This window comes from Desmodus rotundus, chromosome 2, assembly GCF_022682495.2.
Source record: "Desmodus rotundus isolate HL8 chromosome 2, HLdesRot8A.1, whole genome shotgun sequence".
Lineage (NCBI taxonomy): Eukaryota > Metazoa > Chordata > Mammalia > Chiroptera > Phyllostomidae > Desmodus > Desmodus rotundus.
The window spans coordinates 164,076,954-164,101,212 of NC_071388.1; the positions used below are offsets into that span (position 1 = coordinate 164,076,954).

The 24,259-nt window shown below is 38.8% G+C and overlaps 1 protein-coding gene across 2 annotated transcripts in view; it reads right to left on the minus strand.

Moving 5' to 3' along the window:
- PDE11A (phosphodiesterase 11A) overlaps positions 1-24,259 on the minus strand; it is a 316,746-nt gene that overhangs the window by 270,295 nt on the left and 22,192 nt on the right. For both annotated transcript variants that reach the window (XM_024561537.3, XM_045196309.2), the window contains exon 2: positions 6,316-6,474. In XM_024561537.3, coding sequence (XP_024417305.2) covers positions 6,316-6,474 — 159 coding nt within the window. The remainder of the gene's footprint in view (positions 1-6,315; positions 6,475-24,259) is intronic.

The window sequence follows — 24,259 nt, forward strand, 5'->3', positions numbered from 1 at the left end:
CTAGTTCCCTTTGCTCCCCTTTCTTTTGCTGATATATCACTAAATACTGATGGTAACACAATCATACGAATAAAATCTACAGAAAAAAATTGTTGGGTTATCTAAATTTTTAAAATTATATGTCCAGTCATTTGTTGAAGTTATGTTATTTACTTATATATTTACTTTGTTCAGTGTCTGTCTTCACCACAAGAATGTAAACTGAGAAGGCAGGAATTTTCGTCTGTCTTATTCATCAGTTTAACCTCAGGACTTGGAACAGTGCCTCAAACACGGGAGTGTCTACAAGTAGAAGCTCAATAAGCAGTGAATGAATGAATGGTTCTTCCGCATAAAGAAACACTACTCAGTCATTTAAAATGATGTTTGGATCGATGATCACTCAAAATCCTCTCCATTCTGCAGTTACTGTCCTGTCCATAATGTCGCTCATTCAGTTCATGGTCCTGCTATTTCACGTCCCTGACAAATGAAAACTATCTGACAGTGCTCTGCAAAGTACATGAAGAGAAATGGAAAGAAGGGTGCTGTATCTAAGCACTTATCATTTCCTTGATAACTCTTAGAAACATGAACAGAGAAGCTAAGGAAGCAGGAAATTATAAATACCAGTATATAAGCCACCTAAGGACATCAGAATTTTTGCAAGAGGTTTGGAAATCTGCAGGCAAACCACATATTATTTGCATCTGAAATACAAATGTAGATATTACCCTTCATTTTGTCAATTGTTTAATTATTGATTTTTTTTTTTTTTTTACTCCCTGAGTATTTGGTCATGGTTAGTCAAAATCCAACTGCAATCCCTGAGGACATCTGAAAAAATGTTAAACTATAAAATACGAAGAACTAGTAAGGATAAACAATAATCACTTTTGGAATAGTGCCGACTCAAGCCTGAAATGACGGATTTGATTTAAGCCTGGAAAGAGGGTGAAGAAGAGGAAGAGTTTGCACAATTAGATAGGAAGAGAAGTAAAAGTAGGGGAGTGGGAAGCACAAGACCAAATCGGGGGCAGGGTGACCAGTTTTTGTTGAGTGTTAACTCCTAAGCAGACTTGCCTTCTAGCCAGAAGTTAGACTCTGCCTAAGGAAGAGGGAGGGAACAGAGCTAGGAGTCTACAGCAATATTTCTCCAGTAAAATTCCCTGAAGTTTATCCTGACTTCGGACAAGTACAGTGTTGGTAAGAATCTTCTTGTCAATCTTGCTTGTTTCTGAATCTCTTGGTCAGAGAGAGTCCGGTGAGCTTACAGTACATGAACAGATGGGTCTCTGACGCTCTTGCAGTTTCACGTGATTACATGGGACTTGGGTAACAGCTGTTAAAGGGGAAGCGCGCAAGGACTAGACAGTTTAAATGTAGGTAAAGTGTTGCAATTAAGTTACCAGTTTTGATCTAAACTTTTCCAGGACTGAAATCTTATTGATCAAGGATAACTTTTAATCATAAACCATCTGTCAAGACTTTTAAGAGCATTTTGCTAAACCGATTATTAATTATAATTTTATTACAACAGGTTTAAAAATCTAAGTTAATTGGAATATAGGCAGAAAAGGGGAAAAATGAGATAAGAACACAACGGCAACTTCTTACAATTAGTTACTTCATTGCTCATTTAGCATTTGAATAACCAAAAGACAATGGAGAATTAATAGAAAAACATATAAACTTGCCTTATAGAGTTGTTAATCTCACTAACTATGTATATACTAAGGTTTTTAATGACTTTTTGAGAAGTGCCTTTGTGTAGAAACTAAGTCATCGCCAGATGCTAGAAGAAATCTGTCCGTCTTTGCTCCCGTTGTGTGGACTTGATATTAAATGGACTAGTTGAGCAATGGTTATTATGGCAGAACTACAGGTTGCAGCCATGTCTAAAGGTTTTCAAAAAGAAAATCAATCTTATGTCAGCCAAATTCCATGCGAGTCCCACGTCTGTGAGCTGAACTCCTCGCAGTGTGATGTATCCAACACCTTTTCTCCTCAATAAAGGGAACTATAATACCTTCTGCAGCTTTAACACCTCACCAGGACTCTAACCATTAGCCTTTGCACAGCTGACAACAGCTTAAAAATGCACAGCCAAAAACTTGGAAAATCTTCCCTATTCTCTGCTTGTGAGTCTCAGCCCATTGCAAATAACAAACCTCCGGCTTCTGTGAGATTCATTAGCATCATCCATGCACCATCCTCAGCACCAATTGGCAGGGAGGGCAGCGTCACCCACAACAAGTTCCTGGAATGTGGCCATTCCTGAGGCAGCCAAGCTCAGCTGGCTGCATCCCAGCTCTGCAAGGTGTCTGAACATGGCATCAAAGAGAGCAGCAGGCTAGCTGAACACTCTAAATAATGAGCTGGAGAGAGGTGACCACAGGCTAAAGAAACTCTATGGAGATCAGCCAAAGAACAACTTTAAGCCACAACTACATGTATGTCAGCTGTTGGAAAGCAACTGCAATACACATATTCTTCATGCAACACCGCATTAAGAAAGGATACCTGGGCCCTGGTACAGGCCACCTGGTAAGGGCGGATAAGAGCCTGTGCTCATTTCCAGATACAGGTTTCATCTGGAGTGCCCATACATCTTGATAACAAACGTTTGCTCCCATCTCTCATTATTTTATTCTGCAAAAGAAAACCCCTCTTTACTCACCCAGGAATACTGAAGAGATAAATTAATAGGATGTCATACCACCTAAATCAGCTAGCTTGTACATAGCACTGAAAAACAGAAGCATTTGCTGGATAGCCATGAGTGAACTAGAAAATTCTAATCATCTCTTCTCTATCATCTGTCTTTGTATGCACTTCCAACTTGAATTACCAAACTCATAATTTGTCAGTATGTAACTTAAATTATTAATATGTACATATGGTAGAATACATTTCACACAAAACTCTAACCCTCGCTGATTAAATTATTGCTAATTATGCAAGAATTTTAAAGAGCATAATGATTTTAATGTCATTAAAGTTAAAGTTTGACTTTGAAATAGATGGTGAGATTTCACGAAACTCGTTTACTGATAATTAGTGCTACCCTAAGCACTTTACATCTCTTATCTAGTTTACTCCTCACAACAACCCTGTTATGGAAGTTCTGAGGTAAACGGGGACTGAGCAACTTGCCCGAACCTGCCTTGAAGGCGACGTGATCTGGAGCCCCTTGCCCAGCTCTAAGCCCCAGGCTTCCATTGCCCCTCCTCGTCTAACTTGTAGATAGCACTGAAACTTCTATTGCAGAGTTTATACTGGTGAATGTGGGAGGAGGCTGTCTGAAGCCTGGCTGGCTGACTAAGGAAAGTAATTTGAATTTTAAAATGTGAATTGAGTGAAGTTGGCAGCACCCGGCAAAAAGAGGTGCATCGCACTGTTGCCACTGGAAATGGGTTCAATGTTTCTGAGAGCTATTTGATAACTCGCAATGAGAGCTATAAAATTTTTCTTGCCCTTTGACTCAGTAATTTCAGTCTTTGGAATATACCCCAAGTAAATAACAGAAAAGGAAAAGGTAATTTGTTGCAGATGTTCATTTATGGGCTATTGGTATTCGTGAAAAACTGGAAACAAACCAAATTTCCAGTCATAGGACAGTGACTAAGCAAACCAAGCTATGTAGAAAAAGAAAAAGAAGAAAACTTTATAATCCCTAAAAATGGCAGACTGCATCCACATGTAGATATATATGTAAGAAATAACTTCACATTAAAAATCGAATACAAACTGGTGGAAGCATAATCTGGTACTATCAAGAAAAATAGGACGTGCGTTAACAATCATACGTGAGAACTGTGAATTTATAAAGAAGTATATCCTCTCATTTTGTTGAGATTCCAACAGTGGAAACAGCGTATAGATCATGCTTGATTAAGTCATACACAGGTAATTTTTTTTTAACTGAGACCTGACTGTATCTCACCTGCGCTGTCAGTAAAAGCTCATCTTTTATGAGGATTTACTATGTGCTCAGCGCCCTTCCAAGTCCTCTCCCTGTATTCATTTAATCTCCCTATAGCCTGAAAAGATGAGTATTATTGCTATAATATCTCTTGTAAGACCAAGAAACTGGAGCGCAGAGAAGCTAAATAACTTGCCCAAGGTTACACAGGCTATGGCAGAGATGGAATTTCAAGCCAGGGACACACACTATGTGGCCTGTATGCAGCCCTTATGCCTCAATGTCTTCTCTTATTTGGAAGACGTATCTAGATCCCGTTCTTTCCCATTAATCTTTTCTAGATTTTGTGCCTTTCTCTCTCACCACTCCTGTCCGGTGTATAACACATAGGACCCTTGCAGGAGAGAATGATAGCCAGATGCAGAATTTGAGATAAAATGCTGTCCATCCAGTGTCACCTGCATGAACACAACCTACCTGCCCTAACAGGTAAGGCTTCTTCCAAGAAGTGAGACTACAGTGGGCTTTTTAATCAGGAGGGCAATTGGAAAGGCTGGAAAATAAACTACTACTGTGGGAAGATGGGATAATAGCGGAGGAGAAAAATATAGCAGGTGGTGCAAGAAAATACTCAAATGAGATTGAATCTAAGAAATAATTTGCCTGGGGATAAATAACGAAAATAGGAGAACATTTTAAAACTCTGGGGAAATGAAGTTTAAAAATAAAAATTTATGTTTTACACTTGCCTACTTTCTTATAGTTTTCAAAGTATTTATTATTTATAAGCTTATTTAATTCTCATGCTATAGAAAGATGGATAGTATAATTAACAGATGAGGAAACTGAGAGTCAGAAAGTAAGTGGCTCACCCAAAGCAGGCTGCTTGTCCCTAACCAAGCAGGAACTCGGTCCCAGCCCTTGTTCTCCGTAGAGCTAAACCCTGATGCTGTTCAAAACAGGCACAGAGCCCTGTGCGAAGCCTTCAAAGCGCATGAAGCCCTAGCTCCAGAAAACAAATCTAACACAAATGAAATCAGAAATTAGAATTAAATAATAACGGGGTCCTATTAAATAAAAAAGGTAGAGTAGAGGCAGGACTACTGCTATGTGTAAACTAAATGCTTGGGAGATGTCATGGGCCGGTAGTTGTTGTGTTTGGAAAGGCACACAGCTCACGTCTTTCTATCTAAATCCTTGTAAGAAGCACATTATCATAGGAATCTGTCATCTTCAGTATAAATGCACAAGGTCAACTTTTTGCTTTATCTGTACATTGGAAACATTTGCATAGTGATCTACCTTTTGTAAGTTTCTAAACTCCTCACCTTCTCACCTGCCTCTGTTTTATGAAGGCCTATGTTTTCTTCCCCACTCAGATCAAATACCATCACTTCCAAAAAGGCTCTGCATATTTTTCAATTGAGACTTTCTTAGGCACCCACAGCACGTCCTAGCACATCTTATTGTTGACCTTGCCCTCTGCCTTGTGCAGCCCCAGGATGGCCTAACACGTTTGAAATTTCTATTTGTGCTTCCTAGGACATCAACACACACGCCCTGCACACTGCCGTTGTTTGTCGGGTTGGTAAGAAATCGTCTGAGGCCCTGTCGTGCTCTGAGGTCTATAAACCTTTTCCCGGCTTTGGCTTGTTCAGGTTCAGCTATAGAAATGACCTCAATAAAGTCTCTTTTTTAATCAAATAGGATTACGGCAGTCATCAAACTTAAACAAATTGTATAAATATTCTACCAGATTCTACTTAGTATGATTGTAAAAGCTTCAAAGCCAGAACTTCAGTTCTTTGAAGAGCCTCTCTTTTAATAGGAGATGGTGAATCAACCACTTGTGAAAGACCTTAAAATTTCCGAGCAAAAAGTACATCACTTCTACCGAAGTCAACTGCCCTTCAAGGATAAAAAATGTTTATTTCATCAGCAATTTGGAAGAACAATTAAATAACATTCATTTTATTGACATTTTTATGGAAGAACTGAGAAAACAATTCTTTGCAATAATTATAAAAATACGAGAGAAAGTGCTGTGTCTCTGAAACACAGTAATCTTCCTATCTCCCCTCTTTTCTCTAGGGCCGTGTGCAGTGGTGGTGTGGTCCTTGTTTAAGAAGCTTACTTACAAGGAAGATAAACACCTGGGAACAATAAGAATGCTACTGAGGCTTGTAATGAAAAGCAAGCTAAGGAAAAGATTCAGTAATTATTTTCAATTATGTCACATTCTATAAACTATAAAAAAACTCCCATTACATTTTGTATAACATGAGAAAAAGCTCTTTGATTCATGAATGGGCTAGTCCAATAGCTATTCACATAATTTCTGTCCTTTTCAGGGAGAATAGCAATCGATGATCAGAAGGACAGTACAAGGCACAAAAGGCATGGAATCTTACTTTTTCATCATCTTCAGTAAACGGAGCACCTTCGGGAATCTTATTTATCGCTTGGGCGACGCCGATAATCTCGCCGTCACTGCTTCGGATAGGCATGCACAACAGAGATTTTGTCTTATATCCAGTTAGCTTGTCGATTTCATCATTGAATCTTCGATCCTAAAGATGAGAGAGAGTATTAACTGCATGGGCAGTGTCAGGGCGAAGGAGAAAGAAGTGTAGAGGGGCGGGCAACAGTGGGTTTGCACTTGTGAGGACACGCAGCACAGAGTTAATAAAGCTATCGTAATAACCATAACCTGCATGCCTCCCTCTATACAAACCACTGTAAACTTACCTGGCTAACCCCTGTATCTCTGTGTGTGGTGCCTGATTAAGGACAACTTTACCCCACAAATTTCTAATAACAATAACAGGTTTGATTTCATGTTGAATTCATCAAAGAAATATAAATGAAGATAAATCACCACCATAGTTGCTAGCCAAGAGAGAAACTTTAACCCTGACTACAACAACATATCAAAATTAGGGAAGGGGCAAATGTTTTTAAATGGAACTGCACACTATGCTACTTCTTAAAATATGTTATTTCATAGAGACATCTGGCTGTGAAGTATCATGTGAAAATACATCATCAATATATATTAAGCCCTGAAAAAAAAACTCAGAAAAGCAGTAGTTTACTTTTGGCCAAATGATCCTGAAAAGAAACAAACCTATGAGCTTATAGTAATAATATTAAAATAATAATTTTTAAAAAGTTTGGTTGGGAGGGAGGAGACAAAAAGCTTCTTTATACAGAATGTCAGCTTAAAAATGTAGAAGGAATGGTAAAATTATATAACATCTATTTGGAACTACCAATATAATAATGAATATAAGCAAGGACCACCCATACAGGCTAACATCATTGGATGAAAAGTTGTTGTTAATCAGGATCTTCACAAGATCTCAAAGGGACACCCCAGAGATTCCTTATTAAGTTCAAAGAGAAAAGATGTCTTTATCATGAAGAGATCTGGTATACACCACCTTAACAAGTGACATCATCATTAGTGAGACAAAACGAGGTCACATGCCTCCTGATGAGATGCAATAATAAGGACACACATCACCCCAAAAAATGAAGGAAAATGCAAGTTATTGGTCAATGAGAAGCCTGACCTGGATTCTTCAAAAATGTCAATATTGTGAGAGATGAAAAAAATTAAAATAAAATAAAATAAAGCCATGGGAGCTGTGCTGGTTTAGAGATAACTTACAAGACTTAGAATCTAAATAAAATATGTGGTCCTTTACTGGAAATTGTTATACAGTTTGTGGAGGGGACAATTAAAAAGTCGAACATGAACTTTATGTTAGGTAAATATTAATGTATCAACAGAAACTTTCTTGACTGTGATAGCGGTATTGCAATTACGTAAGAAACTGTTCTTATTTTTAGGGCATACATGCTGGAGTACTTTGAGATGAATTGTTATACCTTCAACTTACTTCCAAATGGTAGGAGAGACAAAGGGAGGGAAGGATGGAACGAAGGGAGGGAGGGAGGGGAGAGTGGGACAGAAAGACTGAGGAAAAACTGGGAAAAGACTGGCTCCTGAAAGGGTAACAGCTCCCAAAAATGCACCAGGGAAGGTGATAAACTGTATCCAGGCTCACTGCTTCAAACCAGGGGCCGAAGGGAGGCTTCTCCCAATGCCTAATACTTTCTTGTTAAGAGAAGCTTAAAAAACAAAAACGAAGCACGGCTGTCCACCACCACCTAGAGCTATGAATTTTATCGGACTAAGGGCCTGGGGAGGCTGGCTGTGGACAAGCCCCAAGACCAAACACTGCTGGACTTCCGACGAGATCTGCGGTATCCCCAATATCACAAAATCAGGAGCCCTTAAACTCCATATAAAGCCAGGTTCTTATCTGCGGATCTATGGAGGCTACCCTACACTCTTAACCAGTGAGGGGAGAGCCCTGGAGGAAAGAGGGAAATCATAAACCCAAACAAAAACCCAATTTCCTGCTCAAAATGAGCCTGCAACCAAACTTTCATAAAAACACCAATTAGTACAGTTAATTTTTTTTAATTCACTGAGGAACCATTGTGTGTCAGGCTGTGGGCCAGGAGATACAGCAGGAAGCGCAAGAGGAATCATTCCTGCCTTCATGGAACTTGCAGTCTAGTAGGTGAGGCCGATGACATGTAAGTGTATAACCACATGCTGTGGCGATCCTGGGGAAAGGTCAAGGTGCCGTGAGAGAGACTTAACCGGGGGGACCTATTTTTATGAGGATCAAGGAAGGTCTCTCAGAAAACAGGACAAGTAAGCTGTGACTTGAATCATGAGTAAGAATTGGCCAAAGAGTGGTGGAAAGAACTTTCCAAGAAGCTGGAACAATGCATGTGAAGGTCCTGAAACAGGAAACAGCAAGTTCCAAGAACTCAAAGGTCCTTGTGGTGAGCGCATGAGGAGTCAAAGGGAGAAGGGGAGAGGTGCCGAGTCTTATAGGCCTGGAAAGGAGTTACAGTAACCCTAAATGCAATTTAAAAAATCCGTAAAGATCTAAAAGCAGAAGGATTGCATGATTCCTTACCCGGCACTTAGCATTATCTGAAATCATCTTATTAGTTTACTTGTTCTCTCCCAACTGGTATACGAGGTTTAAGACAGCAGAGATTTGGTCTGTCTTGTGTACTGCTCACACGGGCATATTTGTTGGTGCTCCGTGAAGACAGGAAATGTCATCAGCGAGAGGTAGGGAGGAGGCTCGAACTTTAACAACAAAGTTTCCTTCTTCAAAAAAAAAACAAACTAGGAAGCAAGTATATTACCACATTAAGATTTTATAAACTTCAATGGCTTGTTCTCCTAGAAATCTTTGAAATGTATGTTAATAAAAATTTGAAGACCATTTTATTTTAATTAAGAACTTTGTGGAAGATGACACAGGACTGGAACAGGGGAATCCAGTTAGGACATCTCAGGGGTCCAGGCAAGGTGAGAGGATGGTCTGGGCTCAGAGAAGGGCAGTGGAGGTGAGCAGCATCAACTGGATATATTGGAAGTTGAGTCTACAGTGTTTCCCAATGGGTGACTGGTTGGGGAGGAGGCACTAGAGAAAGAAGAATGAATCTCGGGGTTTAATATGAGAAACTGTATAGATAGAAGTGCATTTACTGTAATAGGGAGATTGGGAGGAAGGTGTAAGTCTACAGATAAAGTCAAGAAGGTTGATAAACCAGTGTATTAAGCAAGGTGAGGTCCATCCTGTGACCTAAATCCATGGCTCTCCACCCTGGCTGCATGTGACAGTTAGCTGAGAGAGTTTCCAAAAACCACACCCTAAATTGAATCAATCAATACTGGGCATTGTTATTTTTTAAATGCTCATAGGTGATTTTCATATGAGAACAATTTTCCTAAATGATAAAGAGCTTAGTCATGAGTGAGATCAATAAAATTCATTGACAGAAAGCCTTAAAAAGAGAAGAAACAAGAAGAGTGGCATGAATTCTGATGGTTGATGGAATTCTGATGGTTGCATATCAGCGGTGTGGACCATGTTAGACTGGACTGGAAAATCCACTCTGGAATAGGCATGTCCTGTCTGCTCTGACCTTTCTATAACCTGCATCCCTAGAGAAGGGCTTCATCCACCAAAGTCCAACTCGGTACACCAACCACCAAGACTGTGGAGTATTTTTGCCAAACTATTCAAAGCCACACAAGAGAAATAGAACAATTCAGCCCGACCCCAGGGGCATGCTATAAACCCTTCCCACCATCTCTCTAACTCTCTGCACCCACCTGATAAACTTGTAACTTGAGGAAAAAATATAATTATGTTGATATATGTGGTAAGTGTTAATCCTCCTATTTAGAAGCTAAGAAGATTTACTTCATGAAGTCTTAAAAATAATGCATCTTAAAACATGGTTTGTCCATGTCTCCATTATACTACCTATGGGATAATTCTCACAAATTAACTCAAAATATAATCCTTCCAAAGGGAGGTCAGAAAAGCTGATACAACAGCATACTTTTCTAACGTGTATTAATCAGTAGATTAATTTTCCAATTTTAAAACAATAAAGAAAGTTGAGCCCAAAATTGAGGTATAAATTACTTATAGGAGATGAAGAAAACTAGGAAAATTATTAGATGAAGAGACACATTACTCTGTTGTTATAAAGGACATAAAAGTTCAAAAAGATAGCAAAAAAATAGGTTTTGCAAGGCAACCAACAACTGCAAATGATGGTGATAGTGGAGAAAACAAAGCATTGTGGGACATGCAGTCAGGACCACGACTGGTCTAAGGTCAGAAAAAAGTCTCCCAAAGAAAGTGAGATGTTTACGCTGGCACCCAAAGGGCAGTGTCCCAGGCAGAGGAAACAGTACTCAAAACTGGCAAACTTAAGGAATTAAATGAAGATGAAAATGGCTCTCAGGGGAAGTCAGAAATGTGACAGGAAAGACCAGCTGAATGCTGAAGAAGGGGTGCCTGTGACCAGGTTTGGAATGATACATTTATCATAGAGGGAGGGGGTCACTAGAGGGTTTTGAGAAGGTGGGTGATTTATCATTTTAGAAAAACACTCTGGCGTATATGCAAAGAATGGACTGGAGACAAGAGATCCGGGTGAGAGGTAAACCACCTCTGCACCGGGATGACGGTCAGTGGAGGTAGGGGGGATGGGCAATGGGCTGCGGTACCAGATATTTAGGAGGTAGAATAAATAGCACTTGCAGATTAATTTTACGAAAGGTTGTTAAAGTTAGAGAGGTCAAAAAGGACTCCATTTATCTGCTACAGGTACGCGGGGGAGTGGGGGAGTGGTCACTGAGTGAGGAACACAGGGAGGGGCAGATCCCGACTGGGGCGCATAAGTTCCCTTGTGGACATTTTGCAGTTTAGTAGACTATGGGCCATCTACACATTGGCATTGCCCCCAAAGTAGTCGGAGATACGTAAATCAATTCACATATTCTCATAGCTATGTTATATAAGTATATGTATACATATTTTTTTTTAATTTTAGGAAAAGGAGTTGGACTAGAAAGGAAAGACTATTTAAATAAGACTGACGGACTCTGCTCAATAACTTTTCAGCTGAGGTCTTCAGGAGGTCACCACACTCACCAGCAAAGCTGCAGAGAATGCCAGGTAAGGAGCAATCAGGACCAATAAGAAGGTAGAAACACTGAGTTTATTCATTGATGAAAATGGAAACTTGAATAGGAAACTAACAAATGCCTCTAGGTTCCTAATGAAATATCACATGGAGAATGGTGTCCAATTTTTATTCATCACCCTTAGGACAAAAGAACAAGAAATGATCTACAACAGGAGAGCTTTCTAATAAATTAAAGTAAGGGCTTCTTTAATAAGGTTGTTAAAATGTAGAATGAGTTTCTTATGATTGTGGTAGACCCTTCTAGCCTTTAGCATTTTTATGTCATCATATTTTCCTACCTCAGATATTTTAAGTAAAACTGCTCTTGAGAAGTGCTGGGATTTTCTCAGTCCCTTCTGTGCAGACCTATTTTTTGCATGTGACACTCAGATGTAATTTTTAATATTTAAAAAAACAAAGTCATAGGGCCAAAAGCAGTTTTTACTTCTTAGCAATGGAACGTGTGCACTACACAGAGAACCGTAATCACATACTTTCTCACCTGGGGTCTCGCACTCGCAGCCTCTTCTGTAAGTTCCTGAGCCGAATGTGATGCCACAGAGCACACCCAGGAAACGGGTCCCCCCTGCAAGGTCCACTAAGGCTGCAGAGAGAACCACCTTCTGCAGTCTGAGCTTTCGGGTCCTTGAGAAATGAGCCATGTTCGTTGCACTCAACAATGCCACCCGCCCCAAAGAGGCATATTTTAGAGGCACGTAAAAAGCCTGAAAACAAAAGGGAAGCCATCTTGTCTCCTTTACACCTTCTCAGAGAAGCTCCTCCAGGATCGTCAAGGTAGGAGAGAGAGCCACGAGCCTTATCCAGGTCTCAGGCTCATGGTAAGGATGAGTCACATTAGATTTATTTTATCCCCTCTGTATTTAAGGCTTCTCTGCCCAGCATTCTATAGTAAACTTTTCCAGTGCTTACGATTAAGCCAAGAACTAGTCTTGAGCACGATTTAATTTATATGAATGATTGTTTTAACCACAATCTCAGCTCTACCTTTGGTACTTTATAGCAGCGGTCCCCAACCTTTTTGGTACCATGGACCAGTGTGGGGGAGGGGGGGAGGTGGAGCTCAGTTAAGCTTTCCTTGTGGCCTGGTTCCTAACAGTCCAGTACTGGGGTTTGGGGACCCCTGCTTTATAGACAAGACGTTCAAACTCTTCAGGTCTGAAAACATCCATAATATCAACTATGTTTTTAGAACATCTGAATGAGGAAACATGTGAATGCAAAGAGCCCCCATTCATTCCATAAAATATTTAATGAATTTTTATCTGAGCTATTGTGTCCAAAAGTTATAGAGAAAAGGTGATGCGAGATATGTAGGTATTTATGGTATTTCTTCCATCTACAGACACTATTCGGTATCCATAGGAGTAGAACAGTGGTTAGCAACCCTCGCTAACACTGGAATTTCAGAGAACTACCGACGTCCTAGCCCCACCCTGACCAATGACATAACTGGTGGAAGGAGGGGCTGTGTAGGGGATCTGACTCTGGCTGGGGTCAGTGTGAAGAACCACTGAACTAGGGATCCCTTAATAAAGCCAAGGTCTCTAAGGGCCCGAGGGGGACAGATTGTAAACCACTGCTTTAGAGCTTTCATAAGGTTATTTGCTAGCCTTTGTTTTATTTTGTTATGTTTTCCATCCATTTTCCTGGAAGGCTTACGGCCTGCAGACCTCCCCCAGGACCCCACCAGTCCACCCTTGCAAAGGAAGGTTTGGAGACCAAGCTCAGTCCCCCATTTTATCTACATCATCTTTCAAAGGCCTTACAGAGTTGAGGCCTTGCAATGTTGAGAAGCTAATGGAAATATAAAATATAAAATGAATAAGCCACTGAAACTTGAATTGATAGATTGCCAAACTATCAGAAGCTTAAAAGAAAATTGCTTTTATTCATACATCAATTAGTAACACTCATTTAGTTCCAATTCATAAAGCATCTTCTTACATCTATGATTTATCATAAACAACAATTATTTTCCAGAAAATGCCTGGAAGGCTAAGCTCTTAAAATTTTTGATTAGTCTTTAATGATTTACAATGTACTCTTCTGCTTTTCTCCATGCAAAGAAGGATAACTAATTATTCTGAATTGATGGAGGGCTTGAGATTAGATTACATAAAGACAAGGACATGGCATGTGGTAAACAGACAGTCAGTGCTTTGGGCCTCCTAATTTAATACCTGCTGAGGAAATAAGAGCAAAATTATCACTGTTGTTCTTACTATGGACTCACAGAACGCCATTGCTCTACATTAAACAAAAACCTTGTCCCTGAGTTCTTTCACAAAGTACTTGTAGGTGGTGGAGCAGTTGGTTACTACGAACACCCGTGACTTTAACATGAAACCCTAGAAAAAAGTGTACATATTAATTATAACAGTTAACGTTATGAGAATGCATATATCCAACACATGACCAGGTAAATCCTAAATTTGCACTCGGAAAAGCCAATAGCCTTATGTTCCGATGTTGGCCTCCTTTCCCATCAAATCTTTACCAAAAGCAGCCAATAAAAGTAAGATTAATTCCATTTCTTTAATTTTTTCTGTTTCTAACTGAAACAGACTCATATCAGAAGTGCAAATGGTCAAAAGTTTTCAATAGAAGAATGAATAATGAATGACAAACAATACACAAAGTCATCATTTACTTTACTTGAAATTATATTAAAACATTTTTATTATTTAAGTAGTTAAATGTCAAAAATAAAATGGAAGAAATATAAACAGATATTTAAATAATTTTACAAGGGGCAAGTCTTTTTTCTTTTAATTTATTCAATTTATTTCAATTTATTGTAAGAATGATGAATCATTGGTGAAATTTTACACCGTATTAGGAAGCAATTCTTCAAGGGCACGGAGACTGGCTGGAATCATAGCCTCACTATAATTTATTGTCCAATGCATCCAACCTGAGTGGTGTTCGACACTGTTTATCATAATGCAAAGGGAAATTTAGTATCGTTGGTTTAGAAAAGGCAACATTCTAAGTCAGTTGAGTAAGTGGAGGTCTGGGCTCAGGGCCATTAAAAAGGGCGGGGCATGTTTTTCACAGAGTGTGAGGCAGGCGACAAGGGGAAAGCCTTTCAGGCCATGAGACCTAAGGAAGGGAGCATAAAGGAAAAGACTGGTGGATCTAATAAAAGTTTTCAATTTCCAATTTATCTTACTTTTAACTGTGTTTGTATTATTCAAGTAACATAAAATTGGAAAAGTGTTTTTAAAACACAGGCTGATAAAGTGTTAATTCTTACAGATTAATGAGGAAAATAAGCAATGGATAAGAATAAGAAATTAACAAACACAAAAATTTTGATGGACTATAAACACATGAAAACTGTCAAATTACAACAAGTATAGTTATTTTTCTATAAAATTGGCCAAGATTAAAATTTAAGATGTGAAGAACATACCTAGTTTTATTGAAAGTTTTTGTGAAAAGTTTACTTTTACACATTGCTGGTGAGAATACAAATTAGTGCAATATACACAGAGGTCAATTTGGCAATAAGCAGCAAAATTCTGTAAGATTTTTATACTCTTCAATACAATGATTTTATTTCTAGGAATTTATGATAAGGAAAAATTGAAAAATACCTAAATATTCAACAGAAAGTTATGTTATGGTATATACACACTCCCAGTAGAAAGTGTTATAAGTTATTATTATATATGTTATATGTGATTTCATCAGGATGTGAGAAAATGACATCAAGAAATTTAGATTAGCATACCGGTAGTTACCTCAGGGTGATGAGATTACCATCCAGCACAGCACTATAGCTTCAAAACTGTCCTCTCAAACTATAGAGGTTGTTATACTATTGGATGGCCAAAAACCAGGCAAGATTTATAAAATGACAACTGTCAAGCTGGAGGTGGGTCAATCTTCTTAAATGATATAAATACGTGAAAAATAGTGTACTGCTGCCTACTTTTAGCAGGATATAGCAGAAGTGTAAAGGGCCTCAGGTTATTGTTAAGCATTATCATCCTAGGTATAAAACCCTTTATCATAAAATTTAAGACCACTTGAAATACTACAGAGAATGCCAAAGGAATTTGATATTTTCTGAAAAATCACAGAGAACAAAAAACAAAAAAGTTTGCCAAGATACTATAGTTGGGCAATGTTCTTTCTTTTTTTTTTTCTTAGATTTTATTTATTTATTTTTAGAGAAGGGAGGGAGAGAAACATTGATGTGCGGTAGGTTGCCTCTCGCACACCCCCAACGGGGGACCTGGCCCACAACCCCGGCGTGTGCCCTGACTGGAAATCAAACCTGCGACCTTTCAGTTCGCAGGCCAGTGCTCAATCCACTGAGCCACACCAGCCAGGGCAGGCAATGTTCTGATAGTTGAAATGGGTGGATCCTTCAACTCTCTGATTTTAACCCTCTCCCCATTTAATTGCTAAACATCATAACAACTTATATGGCATAGCATGTAAAATGCTAGAAAACATTCTGATTTTCCAAAAGGATGAATACTGGTAACCAAAAGCTAGTAACCTGATATTGGTTCTCAAAACAAAATTTTCAACAGTATTAAACCAGTAGGTGTGTTTGGAAGAAATGATAAGAGCACATGTTTCAGCCATCAGTGTGTTCAACCACAGAAGGTCCTGGTGATAAAAGATCGGTCATCATCCACAGGAAGAGGACTTGGAACCAGGATGTCATTACTTCCCACTGACCACCCAGGAGGTTCCCTGGGGCTGGTCCCTTGCCCACCGGAAGCCTCTATGTCCCGGAAGCCTTTCTTTCCCGCCTCTAGCCCGGCTCTCCATTTCACTGGTGCTCACCCAATCTTGGCTGCAAATAAGCAGCAGTGCTTGAGAGTACTTGGGTCCCTTCCAGAAGTTATATGGCCATGTGTTCCACAAAACCAGAGGGCGGCATGAGTCTCCAGCCCTCCAATTCGGGAGGATGTGTGGCATATGAAACTGAAGGCATCAACATGTGATTAGGTCTTTCAGAGGACTGCTTCAATCATCAGGAATCATGAGAAAATAGTCTGGATTAACACAGGAGTGTACTCAGCATGCAGAGTACCTTTTCCTGGACAAAGCACCAAAATACTTTCTATGAAATGCTTGTAAGAAGGAGCCTTCTAGACAGACACACTGGAGAACTGAGTCAGCCTGAATTTTGGCAGCCTTGTCTAAGTTATTCTGCCTTGGACAAGGTTGTTAGATCCTCCTGACACTGGTCACCTGCCTGCTGGCTTATTCCAGATACTTCCTTGGCCAGCTGGCAGAATGCTACAGTGGCCTTTTTACAAACTAGATCAAGCCCTCAGCAGAGCCAGCCAATTACGCCATTCGTCATAGTTTTAACGCCTGGTGCTGCTGAGTTAGAAAGATTGGGCATATTAGCTAGCACTCAGTCTCATAGAAGCCTCAGGGTCAAGAACCATTCTATAAATCTCAATTCGCTTCTGAGATGTTTAAATAAAATGAGCGATCAATTTAAGCAACTGTAATTGTCCCATGGTTTAGGATCTTCATAGGATGGAACGACAGAAACAGAAACCACAACAAACCCTGGGCTGCTCAAATCTACAGGGCTTTCCCACGCTCCTCTAGACTCGGTGAAGCAATCATCCAACCATAAAGACGTAGAAAAAAAAAGAATAGCAAAATAAACTAAGATGGGAGAAAATAAAAATAAGAGCAGAAGTTAATAAGAAAGAAAACAAACATATAATGAGGAGGACAAATAAAGGTTGTAAATGTAATAAAATATACAAGTTTCCAGAAAGAATAACAAAATGGGAAAAAGAGAGTGGTATTTAAAATTTTTAAATCAAGATTTAAAGGGGAAAAGTTATAGTTACTACAGAGATTAAACAGATAAGATGTTATGAACAACTGTGTGACTATGAATTTGAAAACTTAGATGAAATAAACAGATGCATACAGGTTAACAAAAACCAACATTTTTAAAAACTAGAGAACATGCAAAGTCCTATAAGCTTTAAAGAAATTGAATCAGTAGTTTTAAATAGTCTCTTGAAACACACATGGTCCAGATAGATTTCTAGGAAATTCCATCAAACATTCCAGCACTGGGCAATTCTAATCTTATACAAACCTTTGTATACAATAGGAAAAGATTCATTTGTAATACAACTTTGCTTTCAAAACCAAACAAGGATATTATAAGAAATGAAAAATATAGGCCAATATCACTTATAAATGAATATAGATACAAAAATCTAAAGATAAACATTTTTATAAAATAAATCAGGTAAAGGGCAATTTTTTATGACCACATTAATGTCACCTAGTAATCTAGGTTGCCTTATTATGAGATCAATTAAAGTAATTCACCATGTTAACAGCTTACGGTTAAAAAAAGTATATCTCAAAAGAGGCAGAAAAAATTGGATAATATTCTACATCCATTTGTGATTTTTTAAAAAATAACAGCAACAACTTCCATAGCAAACTAGAAAGAGAAGGCACTTTCTTAACCCAATAAAGGGCATTTCAAAAAACCCACAGAAACCTCATACCTAACAATGAAACTTGGAAAGCATCCTCTCTAAGAGCAGGTCCAAAATAAGGTTGCCTGTTTTCATCAAGTTCTTTTTGTATTATACTGGATGTCTTTGCACAGTAAAGCAAAAAAAAGAAAGAAAGAAAGAAAGAGAGAAAGAGAGAAAGAGAGAAAGAGAGAAAGAGAGAAAGAGAGAAAGAGAGAAAGAGAGAAAGAGAGAAAGAGAGAAAGAGAGAAAGAGAGAAAGAAAGAAAGAAAGAAAGAAAGAAAGAAAGAAAGAAAGGAAAGGTAAAGGATTGGAAAGAAACAAAACTTTCATTATTTGTAGATGATATGATTGCTTACACAGAAAATGTCCTCCAAAAGCTTAACACATAGGAATTACTTAACAAAACCTTGTTGAGGAAAATAAGCAATAAAATAGTTGTGAGGATTGAATGAAACAACCCATGTTGACTATATGTTTATTTGACACATAGTAAGAACATAGTAATTATATACCCACATAATTGGATAATACTATAAATTTTAAAAGGTATGATTTATATTAGCAAGAAACATTTTTTAAGTACATAGACAAAATAATATATAAGCCTTCTATAGAGAAAACTAAAAACCTTTATTAAAAGACATTAACAAAGCCCTCCTATTTATTTAATAGGGTAATATGAAGACCTATTTATTTAATAAGGCAGGAAGACTGAATATCATAAAACACATTAACTCCTTTCCAAATGGATCCATAACTTCAGTGCAATTACAACAGAAATTCTATCAGAGTGTGTATGTGCCTATAAAACTCAACAAGCTGATGCAAAATTTACATGAAAGAATAAAGGGTCAACAAAAGCCAAGGCACTCCTGAAGAAGACCAAGGTGTGTGTATGGGAGGTGTGTGGGGGGATTTTTCCTGTTCGATATCAAGACTTAGCTACGGAAATCAAGGCAGTGTGATATTGATGCAGGCACGGACTAATAGACCAAAAGAAGAATAGAGAGCCTGATAATAAACTATTGCTTACCTGGAAAGTGGATTTAAGACAAAGCAGACATTTCAGATCACAAGATGAACTACTCAATAAAAGACATTAGGTCATTTGTTTATTCAAATAAAAAAAATAAAATTGTATCCCTACCCTACACTTTAACACAAAAATGAATTACAGATAGATACTTGATATGAAACACAAATTATAAAATATTAAAATATGTAATATAGAATTATTAGAATTATATAGAATATGTTTAACCTCTTATTTCTTAAGCAAATAAAGCAAAATTTAATGAGAGGATAAATTAAATTGTATTAAAATGAAGAACTTGAGCTTACCACTAAGAGTGAAGAGCAAGCAATAGAGAAACGGAGGATATTTGCATAATATATAACCAGTAAGAGGGTCAGCGTTCAGAAGACATACTGTATTTTGCTGTGTATAATGTGCATCCACGTTTTTAGCCCAAACTTTCAGGAAAGAAAACTTTTGTTTTAAATATTTTATTCAATTATTTATTCATTTATATTTAGTTATTTGTTTTTTATCTTATAAAAGATTTTTAGCATTTCTTTTTGAACACACAATATTGTTATTGCTTTCTAGAGTTACACTTTTAATGCATAAGCATAAATAAAAGAATTAAAAGCATTTATATAGATAAAGAATTAGTACTACCCATGTATAATCCGCATCCTTATTTTTCCCTCAAAAATTTGGGCAAACAAGTGCTCATTTACATGGCAAAATATGATATATATAAAGAATTCTTATAAATCAATAAGAAAAATGTTTACTCAGTAGGAAAAATGGGTAATTGACATGAACAAGTATTTCACAGAAAGGGAAACACAAATATACAAACATGAAAAGATGACTGAGGGGACATTTGCAGGGTTCATCCCGCACCATGTGTGCGCATGGCTTGCTGCTCACTGTAGCTGGCCTCTCTTCTCCTGGCTGGGACATAAATGAAGGCCCTGGACCAGGTGGCTATGGGAGAGTAGGCTCAGTAAGAAGGACCAGAGTTTGTGCCCTCGTGGTAGTGGTGGTGCTGGCCAAATACACATTCACCTCAAAAATGATGACACACAGAATATCAAGATCATTAAAATGAATCCTGGATAGCTAAGAAATGACTAACCGAGAGTCTGTTGTCTTTGTGAAAATGATGCCAAAATTCCAGACACTTCACTTTGCCTCAAGAACATTACATGAGTAGAAGAAACTATCTAGGGTCCTGTCAAAGGAGGAGCTGCCATACTTAGATAATAACAGACTTTGATAAATCACTAAGTAGATACAGAGGGAAAAGATGCACAATATGCCGTAATATCATTGACAATTTTAAACTGCTTACAGATACTGTCAAAAATTATATTCAACTAGTCCAGTCAAGATGGAGGTATATGTAAACACAGATCACCTCCTCACACAACCACAGCAAAACTACAACCAAACTACAAAATAACTATCACGCAGAATCATCAGAAAATCAAGTTCTATGGAAGTCCGACAGCCAGGGAATTAAAGAAGCCACATTCATCCAGATGGGTAGGAGGGGTGGAGCCGTGGAAATGCACAGAGAGGTGAAGAGATGTGGAGATATGGAATGGAAGGTCCCACACCCATGTGCAGTGGATAAAAATCAGGAGGGATACCTTGGGAGAGAGGGATCCCAGTCACCACCAGACCACATATCCCAGGGTTCCACTGCCAGAAAGATAAGTCCCCATAACTTCTGGCTATAAAACTAGTGGGGGTTGGAGTGGCAACAGAAACTGAGAGACTCTTGGAAGTCTCTTCTTAAAGGGCTTCAACGGACTTAGAACTTTCGTAGACTCACTCCCTCTGGGCTCCAGCACCGGGGCAGCAACTGGAAGGGCACTGGTGGCAGACAAGGAGAAATTGAAGTGTCTGGCATTAGGGTGAGTGCCAGGGTACAACTCCCTCCTGACAAAACTCCAGAGGCCAGGCAGTGGTATTGTCCCCTTTCTGAGCCTTCCCCCACAAAGAGCCACAGAGAGGTGACAAGTTAGGGGAAAAAAGTCTGTAACCAAGACATTTCTTCTTGCTGCAAAACTGTTCTGTGATGCAGATCCCAGCCTGTGGGATCCATGTGTTGTGACTGAGATGAGACAAATTCACATGGACTACTGAGTCCTGTGGAGGAAAAGGGATGGGATGGCTACTCTCTCAAGGGGAGAGTGCCTCAACCCTTGCTTTGACAGGCTTTTATTGTTTTTCTGGGCACATTATGTAAGTTGAGGATGATCCTCATTTACTATGCACAGGTTCACTTTAGGTTACAGAAAACAAAGGAGAGGATATTGCTAATTACATAAAAAAGGAAGGATATTTGCAAATGTAAAGGGAAAAGTGGTTAGGCTGGTTACACTTGGCCTTGGAAGGTTTAGCATAGATTTTAGGAAGTTACTTTAAAGATATGCAGTAAACATTTGGGGCCTCAATTCAGGGTGGGGGAGTTTTAGCAAAAGCAAGTCTCATAGTGGCCTAGGTACAATGCAGGCCTGATTCCCCATGGGAGAACCTATCTGTGGGCGTGGGTCCTGTGTGCTGGACCTCGTTCCCCACTGGCCTTTCTGAGTGGTAGCTGGGCCCACGCCACGTAGAACAGTCTCCTATAGTTCTGTATTAACCTTGTACTAAATCACTGTAACACACAACTAGCAGAAAAAATCTGAACAATTCACCAACACTGAATCCCAAAGCTTCTAATCAGTCATATCACCCATCTCCCCTTTGGCTGACATGGTATTTGAACTAGGAGTGAGTTACCTTTTTTGATCTTGCTTTTGAATTATTGAGGATGTATTTTGTGGGCTTAATTACAACTCAACTTTGACAGCAGTGGCTAACAAGGGATTTAGTTTTCCTCTATTTGTGGTTCAGGATACTAAGGAGCTACATCCAAAATACCACTGACAGAAGACTGTAATGCCCCTAATTGCTCTGCTCTTGTCACCTGGGAAGGACACTCTGGAAACTGCATGGTAGGAATTTTGCATAGACAGAAACTCAGTCAATGAGAAGTGAAGCGATATACCCAAGGCCACAGGCAATAAATTACTGAGCCTGGATATTAACAGAGGACGGCTTGATTTCCCTAATCTCCACAACACACTCAGATTTTACATACCACATGGTCTGTACCTTTATTATAAGAACTTGAAACAACTTTGGTCCAGATCCACAGCCACTAGCAGAGACATACAGCTGGAATAAACATTTTCCCTGTGTTTTTTTGTCTTGTGCTCCTAAATTTAGCATTTGAAAAGAAAACCAAATCAGAAAGTCAAGAAGAGCATGTAAAAAGCAGTCAATCAGAGGGGCAAGCAAAAGAGGAACGATCTAGGTACACTATTTCAAAGAAGATTGGGAAGTTCAGATCACTTGGTGGGAGGCGAGAATGGTGGGAGGCAACATGTAAAGCAATTTCCTGAAACTAACAGCTGCTGGCCCTCTTGGATGTGGGTACTGAGGTACCCATTTCAGATGCTGGAGAGAAAGATTTCATAGGTTTTTTTCTTTTACAGTATAAAGATGAATTATAGCTTTTAGACAAAGATTCTAACCAATGTTGTCATACAGACGTTTGTGGTTGTGTTTCATGCAATGTGGTCTTCCACTCTTACAACTATACCTGGCCGATCCTAAGGACTGAGTACACATTCGTGAGGTGGAATTTAAGGAATGGTAGGCTTTTTGATGAGAAATAATGCCATTTTCCTCACAGACAGTATCTGTCACGAGCAGATGATTCAAACCAATGCCTTATAAACAGTATGAATTCCTTAGGAAACTTCTCCACTGGGCCCTCCATTCATACTAAGGTCAAGATATTAGCCAAATATATAGATATAAACAGAGACATAGACACAGGCATACCCGGAAAGGATACATCAGAACTCTACTGACACTAAAATTTGCCTCAAAGAGAGAGCAGCAACACAATCTGGCTTTGCAGCAGCAGACAGATCATGGCCTTGGCTTTGAATCTTGGTCTTCCAAGCCAGTAGACAAGCATAAAGCAGAGAGCATCATAGCAATTACTCCAGAATTGCATGTGGTAAGTTAACCTTTAAACGAGGGACTAAGTGAGGCTTGTGATCCACTTAAATTATAAAGGAACTGAGGTAATTTTGGAAATGATTAATTCTTCAAATAACAAAAAACATAGCTATCACTTACCAAGAGCCTCCTATAGACCTGGTGTCTGAGAGAGGTGTTTTACATACACATGGTATGCACAACCATCATGCAGTGTGAGTGTGATTGGTGCCATGCTACACATAAGGCACCTGAAGCTAAAAGCAAGTAACTTACAAAGTATAGGTAATTTATCAATAACGGGGCTGAAGTGCTAACTCAGATGCTCTTGAGCCTAAAGCTTGGGCTCTTTTCACCATGCTATGCTATTGAAGAATTAGCCATTTGTGCTCAGGGCTGCTGCCCATGTTGTTAAATACGGCTCCAAAACCATGAAGAGATTTGTCCATGGTAATAAACAGTAGTTTATGTTCAATTTAATGTTCTAGAACGGAGTCAGAAGTTAACACTGTTTGTCATTGTTGTTGACCAGTTGAAAACCACAGTTGCTTTTTTTCCAGTCCGTGGTTAAATATATTTAGCAAATGTTGACTTCTCCAAAAGGAAAACACAGTAGAAATTAAGTGTGCCCCCCCAAAGCGTGAAACTCTTGCTTTGTGAGAGTAGACACATCATGAATTGCAAATATATTTTCCCAAGTGCAGCTCATTTCATAGAAATGATGAAATGACCAACGAAAGTAAAGCCATATTCCCGATTTTACTTTATTTTCCAAGAACAGGAAGTCGATGTGTAAGTACAATGTATGGTTTCCAGGTATATTCCCTGGTGTCAAACCTCTCGTCATCACAGTCATATAGGAAGTTCTGAGGAAGTGCACTTAATGTGATGCCAAAAGTCCTAAATTCCCTGTCCCGGCTCTACTACTGTTTAGCTCTAAACATTCTATTCTGGGCCATGTAACTTCTCCATGCTTCAGTTTCTTCACCTTCTGAAAATGGGAATAATGATTCCTACCTTTCAAAACAGTAAGGATGAATTGAATATAGACTGAACCATTTTATATATCGTAAAGTGCTACACAAACATACCAGCACATTCAGAATACTGAAGAGGAATCATTAGGACTAAAGCATTAGGAACTATTTCCCAAATCCTGTCCTTAAAAGGTTTGATTTT